Source organism: Chiloscyllium plagiosum, unplaced genomic scaffold, assembly GCF_037043375.1.
Source record: "Chiloscyllium plagiosum isolate Xiang-an unplaced genomic scaffold, Cpla_swu_hap1 HiC_scaffold_29, whole genome shotgun sequence".
Classification (NCBI taxonomy): domain Eukaryota; kingdom Metazoa; phylum Chordata; class Chondrichthyes; order Orectolobiformes; family Hemiscylliidae; genus Chiloscyllium; species Chiloscyllium plagiosum.
This window is the reverse complement of record NW_028270167.1, coordinates 33940608-33954433: the sequence shown is the minus strand read 5'-3', so window position 1 is coordinate 33954433 and position 13826 is coordinate 33940608. Positions and strand designations below refer to the sequence as shown.

Sequence of the window (13826 nt, the reverse complement as noted above, 5' to 3'; positions counted from 1 at the left end):
CCGTAGACCAGAAGTAGATCATTCAGACCCTCTTTACCTACCTCCACAATTTTATCAGACTATGAAGGATCTTTCAACTCTGTCTATCTTCGCTCCCGATCCCTCATTTCATTCCTAAAAGCAACCCCATAAGTCTGTTTTAAAACTCCAATTAACCCAACATCCACAGCCTTTTGTGGTGACAAGAATTTCCAATATCCACTATCCTTTGAACCAAAACGTGAAATATTGTGGCTCTAATTTAAAACTGACCTTGAATTTCCCATCGGGGAAATAGTTTCTCTGTTTTTAACATGGGGAGGCAATGACACAGTGATAACGTCACTGGATGAGTAACCTAGAGACAGCTTAATGGTCTGGGGACATTGGTTTGAATCCCACCACATGGTAAAATTTTAATTTAATTAAAGTCAGGCTAGTCCAATATTAACCATCTCACCAAATTTGTAAAAGCCCATTTGGTTCACTGATGTTCTTTATGGGAAGAAATTAGTTGGTCTTACCTGTCCTGGCCTTCATGGGAGTCTAGACCCACAGCAATGTGGTCAACTCTTAACCACCCCCTTAAATGGCCTAATCACCCATATAGGAGCAATTAGGAATGGACAATAAATAATGGTCCAGCCAGCATTGTCTCCAGCCCATGAAGTGCCACAGCACCAACTCCTTCTTTCACAAAGTTTATAAGTAGCCTAGAATAGATTAATAATTGAAATAATTCAATCTCACAACATGGAATCTGTGGATGTTATTGCTAAGTGCAGAGTGCCTTTTGTTTTTATTCTGTAAATTGATTAGAATAGATTCCCTACAGTGTGGAAAAACAGGCCCTTTGGCCCAACAAGCCCACACCGACCCTCTGAAGAGCAACCCACCCAGACCCATTCCCCTACCTTATATTTGCCCCTGACTAATGCACCTAATGCTGTGGGCAATTTAACATGGCCACTTCACCTGACCTGCATATCCTTGGATTGTCGGAGGAAACCCACGCAGATATAAGGAGAATGTGCCCGAGGCGGGAATCAAACTCAGGTCCCTGGCACTGTGAGGCAGCAGTGCTAACCACTGAGCCACCGTATGCTCAAGGAGAGAGATCTATATTTTGCCATGTGTGGTCATTGTCTGTAAATGTAAACTATTGGGCAATTTTAATATTAAAGATTTTATATTTAATTAAATTATTTCATAAATTATGATTACTTGTTTTATTTGCATCATCATCTCAAATAAATGATGACTTTTCATGAAATCTATCTACCCAGCTACTCAATCAAATCCTTTTAACATTTTAAACACTTTGATCAGATCATGTAGAGAATACAAGGCACATTTACATTGAATGGGTTTCCAATACTTGAATGACAATTTGGAACAATTGTCAGGAGACTGTGGAAACAGCGCATCATTAGATACTTAAAGTTTTTAGATAAGGTTTTAGGGAGGTTAGCAATTATTGCACTGATATGCAGTTCCTCTGTCTACTACTTTAATGGCTATGCTTACTCATTTAACCGGTCCATTAAAACAAACAAAGGAATTTCATGCATTAAGTGTTTGTCACTAATGTTTGCACAATGCAATATTAAAACCTTACATCCATTAGATTCATTAAAAAACAATTGTCACAGCACTTCCCTATCAACAGAGATTTCGACATTAACATGGAGAGGTACAATAACAAATAAAATCAATGGATAACTTATGATGATTTGACATAGAGAAGGGAGAATGAGATTTTGTTCTAATTGAACACAGTAGATGGAGGAGTGGCTATCCAGCTAGATTTACCTCAATCTGCTCATGAGATAGCAGGGCTACTTGTTTCAGTGTGCTTGTCAAGCTCATTAATATCCTTGTAACTGCAGCTATTGTAAGCTAGGGCATTGCAAATATAACCTTAACCCATTTAAAATCCATGGCTCGAGGACTGTGTTGAAGCAAGAGAGAAAACACTCAGTATGCACTCAGAGGTATCTGAGTTATCAAATGAAATTGATGAGACATGTCTCTGCTCTAAAACTGGGCTTTACTGAACCAGCCGTTTATAATTTACAATGTGGAAGTGATTGATGAGCTACATCAGTCTCAATCAAGTGGGACTATTGTAATTCTTTAGTCATTCACTTGGACTTGGTTACAGATTCGGATCAGAGTAGGAAAGTGGGGGGGGGGGGGGAATTAGATTTTGAGTATTGGTGTGATACAGCTGCTCGTTGTATATCTCCCATATTTTTGGAAAAGAGGAGAGGTGGCAGATCCAATTTTCCACATTATACAATTGCAGAAAGTCATTATTACCTTCACTGTTATCATAGAATCACTACAGTGTGGAAGCAGGCCATTCAGCCCAGCGAGTCCACATTGACGCTCCAAAGAGCATCCCACCCAGAGCCACCCTGAAACATTGCATTTCCCATGGCTAATCCACCTAGCCTGCAAATCCCTGGACACCATGGGCAATTTAGCACGGCCAGTCCACTAAACCTGCATATCTTTGGACTGTTGGAGGAAACCGGAGCACCAGGAGGAACCCCACATAGACACAGGGAGAATGTGCAAACTCCACACAGACAGCTGTCCGAGGCTGGAATTGAACCTGGCTCCCTGGTGCTATGAGGTAGCAGTGTGAACCCTGAGCAGCCATTCCCACCTCATTCTTCCCAAAGACCATTGTTGAAAGCAGAGAATGAAGATACTTTATTCCAACTGAAGTATCTTTCAACGAGCCTCTCTGCTTACTCATTGATAACATGGATTTTCACTGCCTACTTCCTTCTCAAACTTACCACAAAGTGGTAGGAGTGGACAATGGTGAAAGAGTGAAGGTTAAAGGGATCAAACCAATTAACGAAGACAGTCACTGTGGGATGGCAAAAGTGCTGAGAGCCCTATGAGGTCACCTTAAGCCTTGGCAAGGAGGAGACAGAGCTTTGGAACAAGATGGGTGAAAGGGAAGGGAAAGGAAACACAAGCTGTGAATATGGCTCTGCAGGTGAATATGATGTGGAAGTGATTTCTAACTCTGCAGGTGAAGGATGAGGCAGTTCTCTAGCATTGGAAACATGGCCTGATGTCATCGGGATACTTCTAGTCAGGCATTAACATGCTCCTGCCATGTGAATGGGTATAAATTGGTCTCCATGTGATTCTTTACCAAAGTAAAGTATGCTCACATGCTATATCCAGGGAGAGCTAGCCATTTGGATACAAAATTGGCATGAATGTAGGAGACAGAGGGTGATGGTGGAGGGTTGTTTTACAAACTAGAGGTCTGTGACCAGAGGAGTGCCACATCAATTGGTGCTGGGTCCACTGTGTTTATGTAAATGATTTGAATGTGAATATAGGGCAAATGGTTATTAAGTTTGAAGATGACACCAAAATAGTAGACAGTGAAGAAGGTTATTTCAATAGACAATAGACAATAGGTGCAGGAGTAGGCCATTCTGCCCTTCGAGCCTGCACCACCATTCAATATGATCATGGCTGATCATCCTTAATCAGTATCCTGTTCCTGCCTTATCTCCATAACCCTTGATTCCACAATCCTTGAGAGCTCTATCCAACTCTTTCATAAATGAGTTTCAGAGTACGATGGGCCGATGGACCGAGATCTGATAGGTGGAGTTTAATTTAAATAATTATGAGGTACTGCACTTTGGTAAGGCAAACCAAGGCAGGACGTATACACTTAATGGTGAGGCCCTGGGGAGTGCTGCTGAACAAAGACACCATGGGGTGTTGGTTCTTAGTTCCTTGAAGGTGGAGTCAAAGGTAGACACGGTAGTAAGAAAATGTTTAGCATGCTTGCCTTTATTGGTCAGTGCATTGAGTATATGTTTGGAATGTTATGTTGCAGCCGTACAGGACATTAGTTAGGCAACTTTTGAAATACTGCATTCAATTCCCTGCTATAGGGAAGATATTGTGAAACTTGAAAGGGTTCTGAAAAGATTTACAAAGGTGTTGCCAGGGTTAGAGAATTTGAGCTACAGGGAGAGGCTGAATAGGCTGGGGTTATTTTCTTTGGAGCATCAGAAGATGAGGGCTGACCTTATAAAGGTTTATAAAATTATGAGGGGAATGGATAGGGTAAATAGCCCAGGTCTTTTCTCCACTGTACAGGAATCCAAAACTAGAGGGCACAGGTTTAAGGTGAGAGGGGAAAGATTTAAAAGGGACCTAAGGGGGCAACATTTTTTATGCAGAGGGTGTGTGTGCGTGGAATGAGCTGCCAGAGAAAGTGGTGGAGGCTGGTACAATTACAACATTTAAAAGGCATCTGGATGAGTACATGAATAGGATGGGTTTAGTGGAATATAGGCTAAATGCTGGCGTGGGACTAGACTTGTTTAGGATATCTGGTCGGCATGGACGAGTGGGACCGAAGGGTCTGTTTCCGTGCTGTATGTCCTTATCTTGCCACTAGTCTGCAAGAGTAAGCAACATCATGTGACATTGCATTATTTTCTGTGATAATACGTACTGGGTCACTTGACCATATCGTACGGTCAGATCAAACCCTTTATACAACATCTAAGGGGCTGTGAAGGAAGTTTCTATTTCCACAGTACCCAGTGTTTAAGCACATTTGCAAGCTTGACCAATACTGACTTATTCTGACACACTTGAATTATACTGACCAGGAGAAGTTTCACATTGGACCCCTGATCTGTATTAAGCCAACAGAAGTAAAGTGCTATCACATCTCAGTTAGGAAAATTGTGTTGTTTTAATTGACTTTAGTTAAAGACAACCAGAATGTATCAAGAGTGTCTGCCAAAGTTATAGTGTTTGATTGGAAATTAAATAATTCCTAGCAATAAATGGGTAATGATCAATCTCATTGTGCCCTGTTTTAGACCTTGCTGAGCACAAATCATGTATTCGTAGACCAGTGATGACACTTCCAAAAGACTTCATTGGCTGGTTCACTTTGGGATGTCCTGACATCATTACTGGCTTTTAAAAATTGGCTTCAGTGAAGTTGTGTCTTTAATATTCTCCTTGGGACTTAGACGCTGGATAGAAACTGTGCAAAGAACATCTTCACTTTCTATGAGAGATATGCTGTCCAGTTGACCTGGCTCCTTTCCAAATCAGAGCTGAAATTGTGTTGCTGGAAAAGCGCAGCAGGTCAGGCAGCATCCAAGGAGCAGGAGAATTGACGTTTCGGGCATGATTCCTGAAGAAGGGCTCATGCCCGAAATGTCGATTCTCCTGCTCCTTGGATGCTGCCTGACCTGCTGCACTTTTCCAGCAACACATTTTCAGCTCTGATCTCCAGCATCTGCAGTCCTCACTTTCTCCTTTCCAAATCAGTCAGGCTTCCTCCTACAGGATGATTGGTGATCCCTAGGAGGACAATGGAAGAATTATGCCTTTGGGCGACAACGGAAAATAGTGGAAATATGTCCACTGATATATCAGTCTCAGCAACTTCAATGAAAGTGGGGGAGTGATGTTGAGCATGTGTTTGAGTGGACACTGCCAAAATGCCATTAGGTGCGTCAAGATGGTAGTGTAGTGGTATTGTCCCTTAATTAGCAATCCTAAGACACAGATAAATATTTTGGTCTCCAAGCTATAGGAAAGGTGTTGTGAAACTTGAAAGAGTTCAGAAAAGATTTACAAGGATGTTGCCAGGGTTGAAGAGTTTAAGCAATGGGGTGGAGGCTGAATAGGCTGGGGCTGTTTTCCCTGGAGTGTCAGAGGCTGAGGTTTATAGAGGATTATAAAATCATGAGGGGCATGGATAGGGTGAATAGCCAAGCTCTTTTCCCCACCATAGGGGAGTCCAAAACTAGAGGGTATAGGTTCAAAGTGAGAGGGGAAAGATTTAAAAAGGCCTGAGGGAATTCTTTTCACACAGAGGGTTGTGAGAGCATGGAATGAGTTGCCAGAGGAGGTGGTGGAGACTGATACAATTACAATATTTAAAAGGCATTGGGATGGGTACACGTATAGGAATAGTTTAGAGGGATATGGGCCAAATGTTGGCAAATGGGACTAGATTAATTTAGGATATCTGGTCAGCCTGGACGAGTTGCACCGAAGGGTCTGTTTCTGTGCTACACATCTCTGTGACTCTATTACTATGAATCAATGAAATTAAATCCCAGCACAGCAAACTATGCAGTTTAACATTCAATTAATAAAAAAAATCTGCAATTGAAAGTTTATCCCAATAATGGTGACAATGAAACTACCATTGATAATCGTAAAAACTCATCTGGTTCACTAAAATTAAACCATGACCTTGCCAGTGATATCCATATTCTATGAGAGATAACCTTTTTAAAAATGATGTAATGCAACAGAAATCACCCACAGTTCAGGCTTGGTGCACTGATTAAGGCTTCCATTGGTTTTGGTCCATTAAGCAGATATGAGGGAAGACAAGACCGTCACCTCGGTCTACAGTTTCAAGGGGCATCTCAGGGTAATTATCAACACTGCCTGAACCCCCTGTTCATAAACTTGGTTTGTGGCAGCTGAAAGAAGCTGTGGTAAGTGGAACAAAAGACAAGAACCATAGGCTCCCATCACATTTACACATCACAGGCAATGAAGAGTAGGGATGATCCCAGGGAAAAGATGGAGGCAACTTCACTGTCCAGTTTTCCCAATTTCAAGTGAGAGGGACAGTCAAAATCCCCCTCCTCCAGAATCCATTGGAAGTAAAAAGCAAACAGACCATCAGTTGGAGATCAAAAATCATTGACCAGAAACATAACTCTGTTTCTGTCCCCAAAACTGCTGTCTTTCTGTTTTTATTTCAGAGTTCTAGCATCCACAGTATTTTGCTAGTTTTCTATTTGCAAAGGTAGCTTATCGCAGAGACAGCATTACAAACTACTTCAGTCTCCTCAGGATAGAGGAGGGAACAATGGCTAAGATGCCAACTGCTGTTTGCCAATTTCCCCTGTGTTGATGTTAGGTGATGGGGGATAAAGAATCGCGAACACAAAAACACAATTCATTCACGTTTTGCTTTGATGAGAAGCAGAAATTCTCAAAGAAAACCTTACATTTGTATAGCTCCTTTCACATTCTGTTGACAGCAGAATGAGGACTACATTTTCTCATTAGAGGTGTTATTACATAGCTCTGGAACAGATGGGATTTGAACCCAGTTCTTGGACTTTACTCTGATGCCCATCACAGTCACATAATTGGTTGAAATGAGCTGACTTGAATAGCGGTCACTGGTACAAGATTGCAGTCCATGCAGAAGGAAGAGTTAACACCAACAGAACCTCACAGCACACCACAATGCACTTCAGAACTGATAAAGTGCTTCTGAAATGCAGTCATCATTGACATGCAAAGTGAAAATCCAACTAATTTGCATTCAGTGAGGTTTCACAATGTGTAAAAAATAAGCCATTTTGTTTTGATACAGGTTGAGGGATAAATATTGACCAGGACTAAACTGCTAATTGTGTAAAACCTCTGAGTTAGCTGTGCCAAGTTTGTTGTCCCCCACAATGGCACCAGTGTAAAGGATGTAGTTGACATCTTACCACTTTTTTCATACACCAATTTACCCAGTAATTGATAATTCCCAATAATAACGTGGAGCATATCCTTTAAATGTATATTATAATAATCAATGGATTTGGGGCCTTCCATTATTCCTTCCCATGGTCTTAGTATTTAAATCATTATCTGCAAATTGTATAGATTAAAACATCACTGATTTTCTTCAACTCACTGCTGCCGTCTGTCCCTTCAGCTGCTTGGCTGAAATTTCCTCGCGAAGTACCTCAACCCTTCTCTCCTTTTCAAGAGATTCTTTAAAAACCATCTCTTTGACCAAGCTTCTGTTACCTCTTCTCATATTCCCTTGTGTAACTAGCTGTGAAATTTTCTCTGATAAAGCCAACACTTTACTATGTCACAGATGCTTCATAAATACATGTTGTTTTTGTGGCTGTAGAATGTGTAAAATATGCTGGAACTACTTGACACAGGTGACTGGGCAAACACTCCTCTCAAGGAAGAATAATCTTGAGTCAACCTTTTGCTGTTTGCTCTAATGGGGTTCAAGGTGAAAGTGGTGTGGACTATGCTACATAGTCCATCAAAATTTCTGCCCCCAATCATTCTATTGTTTGATAAGTAAATTGAATGATTCTGTACACCCAGTGTGGAGCCAGCAACACAAAGGGAGATGGGAAGGCAATGCCATTGTCATGGTAATGCCATTCACTAACCTTCACTCCCACTGAATGTCATTAAATAAATCATGATATTCAAGTAGTGACAATCAAAATCATGCAGTAATATGTTACACAGGAGGTAAGGCGCAGATGAGACATGGACATGGAGCATTGAAATAGCATCACGGTTCTTAAGGGATAAAGCTCAGTTCTTTAGTCAATGGCATGCATATACTAAGATATGAAATCACTTTGAAACGAACTCCAATCTGTTTTATTGCAAATAACAGACAGAGGCAACATCTATGGAGAGATTCTTCTGTTTCTCAGAGCAAGAATAAGGAGGAAAGTCTTGACATTGGTTGTGGTTAATGCTTTATAATCAGTGGAGCACATTGCAAGTATTTTTCAAAGGTGGGTGTGTGATATGGTGGTAATATTGATTCTGTAGAAAATCAGAGGCCCAAGCTAATACCCCGATAAATGAGACCAAACCTCATTATGGTAGTTGGTGGAATTTAAGTTTGATCAATAAATCCGGCATTGTAAGCTAACTGTCAGTAATGGTGACCAAGAAACTATGATTGATTGTTGTAAAATCCATCAAATTCATTAATGCCCTTAATGAGAGAAGAAAAGTTGCCACCCCTACCCGGACTGTCCCACATGTGACTCCAGATCCGTAGTTAAGTCTTAACTGCCCGAGGAAGCCACTCAGTTTAAGGGCAATTAGGGAACGGGGAACAAATGCTGAACTTACCAGTGACATCCACATCCCTTGAAAGAATGAAGTGTTAGTTTCCTGATTTTTTTAAATTGTTGGATCAGGGCTAATTATTTGCCAGAACTCTAGAGAGACCTCATCTGATGTGTTTTTTTTTAAAAAAACATATTTTCATGGGATCTTTAATGAGCAGACAGATGTGGCCGCTGTTTCACTTCAGTTGATTCTACCACCTTGCTGAGGGATCACTAAATGATCCCAGCCTCACTGGTCAAGATCTGCTCACAGAACCAATTACTGACCATATCTTTCTTAAATCAGGGTAACTCCACCTCACTCCAGTGACCATCAGAGTTATCACCTTGTCTTGTCAGATACCACCCCACTGGATGGGGTGCAGCGTTGCTTTTACACATAAATTCATAGAATCACACAGCATGGAAACAGATCCTTCAATCCAACCAGCCCATGCCAACCATAATTACAAACTAAACTAGTCCCAGCTGCCTGCACTTGGCCCACACTCCTCAAAACATTTCTTGTACATGTACTTATCTAAATGCCTGTTAAGTGTTGTAACTGTGGCCATGTCCACCACTTCCTCTGGAAGTTCATTCCACACATGAACACTGTTATGTTACTATGTTAAAAAATTGTCCCTCGTGTCTTTTTAAAATCTTTCTCTTCTCACTTTAAAAATACACCCCCCATACTTGAAATCCCTTACCCTAGGGAAAAGACACCTGCCATTCACCTTATCTATACCTCTCATGATTTTGTAAACCTTCTGTGATTGAAACTAATCAAACAATGACTTGAATACAGAGCAGAATTGAGTGTGGTGTAAAACCAGCATTGAACCCAAGCTATCAGAGTCTTGACAAGTGGGTTAAGTCAAAATTGTCCCCAATGAAATAAGCATGATGTGTCGGTATACAGCTGAACAATAATAAATATTGGTCAAGGTTTTGCATGTTGGCCATCAGCAGCTCACAATTTAAAGAAAATAGACAGAAAAACATGGACTAGCAGCAGAAGAAAACCCCAGGCAATATTATTTATCCCCATTGACACAATTATCTGTCAAACTGAGATAGCTTAAAGCACTTTGTACATCACCTTTTCAGTTGTTGGATAGTCAAATGCAACAGAATTTTAGCATTCAGAGAGAATTATTAGCAAAGATATTGAATAAATTATGGCTCTTTAAACAATGACAGAATCCTTACAGAATTCCTGGCAGATGGGTGGCATGGTTAGCACTGCTGCCTCACAGCGTCAGAGACCCAGGTTCGATTCCACTCTTGGGCGACTGTCTGTCCAGAGTTTGAATGTTCTTCCCATGGGTTTCTGATGGATGGTCTGGTTTCCTCCCATGGTTGGGACATCTGGTCGGCATGGACGGGTTGGACCGAAGGGTCTGTTTCCATGCTGTACATCTCTATGACTCTATACGCAGGTTAGGTGGATTGGCCAGGGTAAATGTGGGGTTATAGGATACAGTAGAGGGGGGGGGTCTGATCGAGATGCTCAACAGTGGGTTGGTGTGATTTTGGTCGGACTGAAAGGCCTCCTTCCGTGCTGCAGGGCTTCTATGATAAGATGCAACCTGTTACAAGCATCTTCTGAAGGACAGCATCTCTGACCTAATGGCACTTCTTCAATAGGGAGAAGGGGAAGCAGATAGACTCAAAACTATGTGGAATTCAAGATGAATTACCTTCAGATTTAAAGGTAAGAGTGCTGCCCGGCTGGTTCACAGCTCAATAAGGGGCTTTAACATTTGCTTCAGGTGATATGAATACTCAGTTAGTTCAGGAAGCGTCAAATCACTTATTGCGCTGGCAGGAATTTCTAAATAACAATGGTCTTGATCCTGTGTAAAGGTGTTTCACTGTTTTGCTATTATTAACTTGATTGGAGCTGATGAAGGTTCCAGACCACATTCCACAATATCCTAAAATAATCGTTCCTTAACATCACTGAATAATTTGAAACCTGACCTCATCGCCAATGAATAACTAATTAGCTCCTCCAACCATTTATTTGTCCTTCCATCATTTCTCTCCTTAAGGTATATACTCTGTTACAATTCTGTAGCCCAGTGGCAGTCCTTGTTAATGACCATAATAAGCATGTTAACCTAAGCAACAACGGACAGCATGTACTTTGGTTGTAAGTGGCATAGCAGGGCATAACTGTTTCGTTATTTAATGGATACCAGGACACTGCATACACAAATGTTCCAGGTTGCTGGATGATAACCAGGGATGTTAACATTATGGGTAACAAAGACTCAGATACTGAGGTTAATTGCTGGCCCCCTCATTAAAGCAGCCAATGTGACACAAACTGGCAATGGGAATGCTGCACTGATTCAAGCCCTTACCCACAGAGACATTGCTACAGTTCACCCATTTTCTCACTAACTGGGGACTTGGAAAAGGACAGGCTGCAGTCTGCTTCCAAAATGTTGCAGCAGATTTCCCAGTGTAAGTGAATGTGGGGCAGTGCCAGGCAGAGCAGTTTGCTACCACTGTGTGCCAAGGTTGCACCTTTGAGCTGGCAATGCTAGCCCACTGTCCAGTCCAGATATATTCTCAAAGCAGCTGTCATAGAATCCCTACAGTGTTGGAGCAGGCCATTCAGCCCATTGAGTCCACACCAAGCCCCTGAAGGGCATCCCACCCAGACGCACTCACCCTCCCTTCCCTTGTAACCCTGCATTTCCCATGGCCAACCCACACAGCTTCTTATTGTCCTCTGTCTTTACGGGAAGAACACAGAAATGATAAAGTCTTCTGACAACATTGGGGAAAAATGTACCACAGGGTAACCACTGCCTCAAAATGGGAATACTGGTATCAGCTTATGGCCATTGCGGGATGCATCCCATCACATGTGGATAACCCTTGGGGGTCTGGGGTTTGCCTTTAGAAGTCTGGTGCAGTGATTATCTGTAAAACATCTCTCTCCCACACACTAACAGCAGCTCTCTCTCTCTCTCTCTCTCTCTATACACCGCATATATGGCTCAACATGTTCATCACAAACCATCTCCCATCTCATTCTGTTCAAAACAAAATCAGTGAGGGTGCTGTACAAGGGATTGGGACAATCAGGACATTACAGTGTATTTCTTATGTGTGTCTGTGAATGTCACTATTCTGCAGGTGAAAGCGGTGGGAGTACAGGGTTACAAATAACACAAGGGAAATCTCACAATGGTTGGGGGGGGGGGGGGGGGGGATTGCCAAATCAACCTTCCACATGCATCAAAACAGCATTGAGTTAATTTAACTCCATGGAATAAATACATTTGGGGGGGGGGGGGGGGGATGTATGCAAAGAAGTGGCATCAATGTTAATTTCATCAGAGATCAAGCAATTACAATGAATGCAGTTGTGATGACATTTTGAAGCCCCAATCTTTGGAATGATAAATCTCGGTGAGATTATTTATAAACTGAATCTACTCACTCGTCGTCTTGAATCAATTCTTCCTCCTCCGCCGCCTGTTTTCTCACCGGGGCCAAATTCTCCGTCTTCTCGTTGTAATTTCGGAAGCAAACGTTGAGTTTCTCGTCGAAATCGTTCACCAGGTCCTCCATGGACTTGAAACTGATGATGTCGGTGCTGAAATTGTCCAGTTCGCCCATTTCTTCCAGGGGCTGAGGCAGTGCCAGGGAGCTGAGGGAGCCCAGCTCATTCAGACTGTCCTCTGCCTCGTACCGAGCCTGCTCGCCGGCTCGGTCCGGCTTCAGTTCATAAAAATCCTGCCATTCCTCGTCCAGGGTGACGAGAGGAGCTGCCATCGCGCCTGAAAACAAGAGATCTATAGCTGGCGAGAGAGAGAGAGAGAGGCTCTCCCAGCTCCAGAGACTGCGCACTCAACAAGGTGAGATCATCTCTGCTCAGACTGGAGAGAGAGAGAGAGATACAGCAGGTTCTGTCTATCTCTCTGTGTCTCCCAACCTCTCTCTCTGGAATCACTCCCTCCACGATTACTCTGGCCTTTCCTCCCAAGGGGGGGGGGGTACGTTGAGTGGCACAGCCCTTCACTACCTCAGCCAATCGACCTCATGACCATCTGTGACCCTGACCAAGCTAAAGTAACAAGAAAGGGCTTCAGGATAGTTCCACCAACACCACACCTCCCCCCCCCCCATCACAGCTCCCCGCTTCCTCAACCTCCCTCTCAATCTCAGACACAGGGAGGGGATGGTCACCATTGAGGGTAGCATTTGCTCCCCATCCTTAATTACCCCTGAATTGGAGTGGCTTGCCCTTGAAGGGTATACGCCGACATTTCAGAGGAAGGTTAAGCGTCAACCACATTTGAGTGCATCTGGAGTCACATTTCGGCCAGACCAGCTGAGGATGGTGTATTTTCTTCCCTCAGGTGAACCAGATAGGTTTTTATATCGATCAATGATAGCCTGGTGGTTATGAGACCAGCTTTCATTTCAAGATTTTGTCATTGATCCGATTTCACTAGCTGCCATTGGTGGGGATTGAATCCATGTCCCCAAAAGCTCTTTGCATTGGTCCAAGGACATTATGATTGCAGCACCTTCTCCCTGCAAGAGTGTAATCCACAAGAATGTTCTTTTCCCTAGAAATTCCAAGGATAATGGTTGAAATCAGCTCATCCCAAACTCTCTTGCGTATTTGCTAACTCACTCCCAAAGTCATGTTGAGCCATCACCTCTGTATTGACCTTTTTTGGGTTTCAGATCCAGCTACACCCTAATTTTAAAAGTTCTCATAAATACTCTAAATGGTTTTACCTCTTCCCTATCCCTGTAACCTTCTCCAGCCCAGTCTGTGGGTCTGGAGTCACTTGTAGGCCAGATCAAATAAGACAGCAAATTTCCTTCCATGAAGAAAATTAGTGATCCAAACATTTTGATGTACCACACTCAATGATAGTT

The 13826-nt window shown here is 42.5% G+C and overlaps 1 protein-coding gene across 3 annotated transcripts in view; it reads right to left on the bottom strand.

Moving 5' to 3' along the window:
- Positions 1–12813, bottom strand: part of fez1 (fasciculation and elongation protein zeta 1 (zygin I)) — a 101658-nt gene extending 88845 nt beyond the window's left edge. For 2 of the 3 annotated variants that reach the window (XM_087976478.1, XM_043676871.2), the window contains exon 1: positions 12373–12813. In XM_087976478.1, the coding sequence (XP_087832604.1) occupies positions 12373–12707 (335 nt within the window). In that variant the 5' untranslated portion in view covers positions 12708–12813. The remainder of the gene's footprint in view (positions 1–12372) is intronic. The other variant, XM_043676870.2, reaches the window with a different exon arrangement.
- Positions 12814–13826: the final 1013 nt, after the last annotated feature.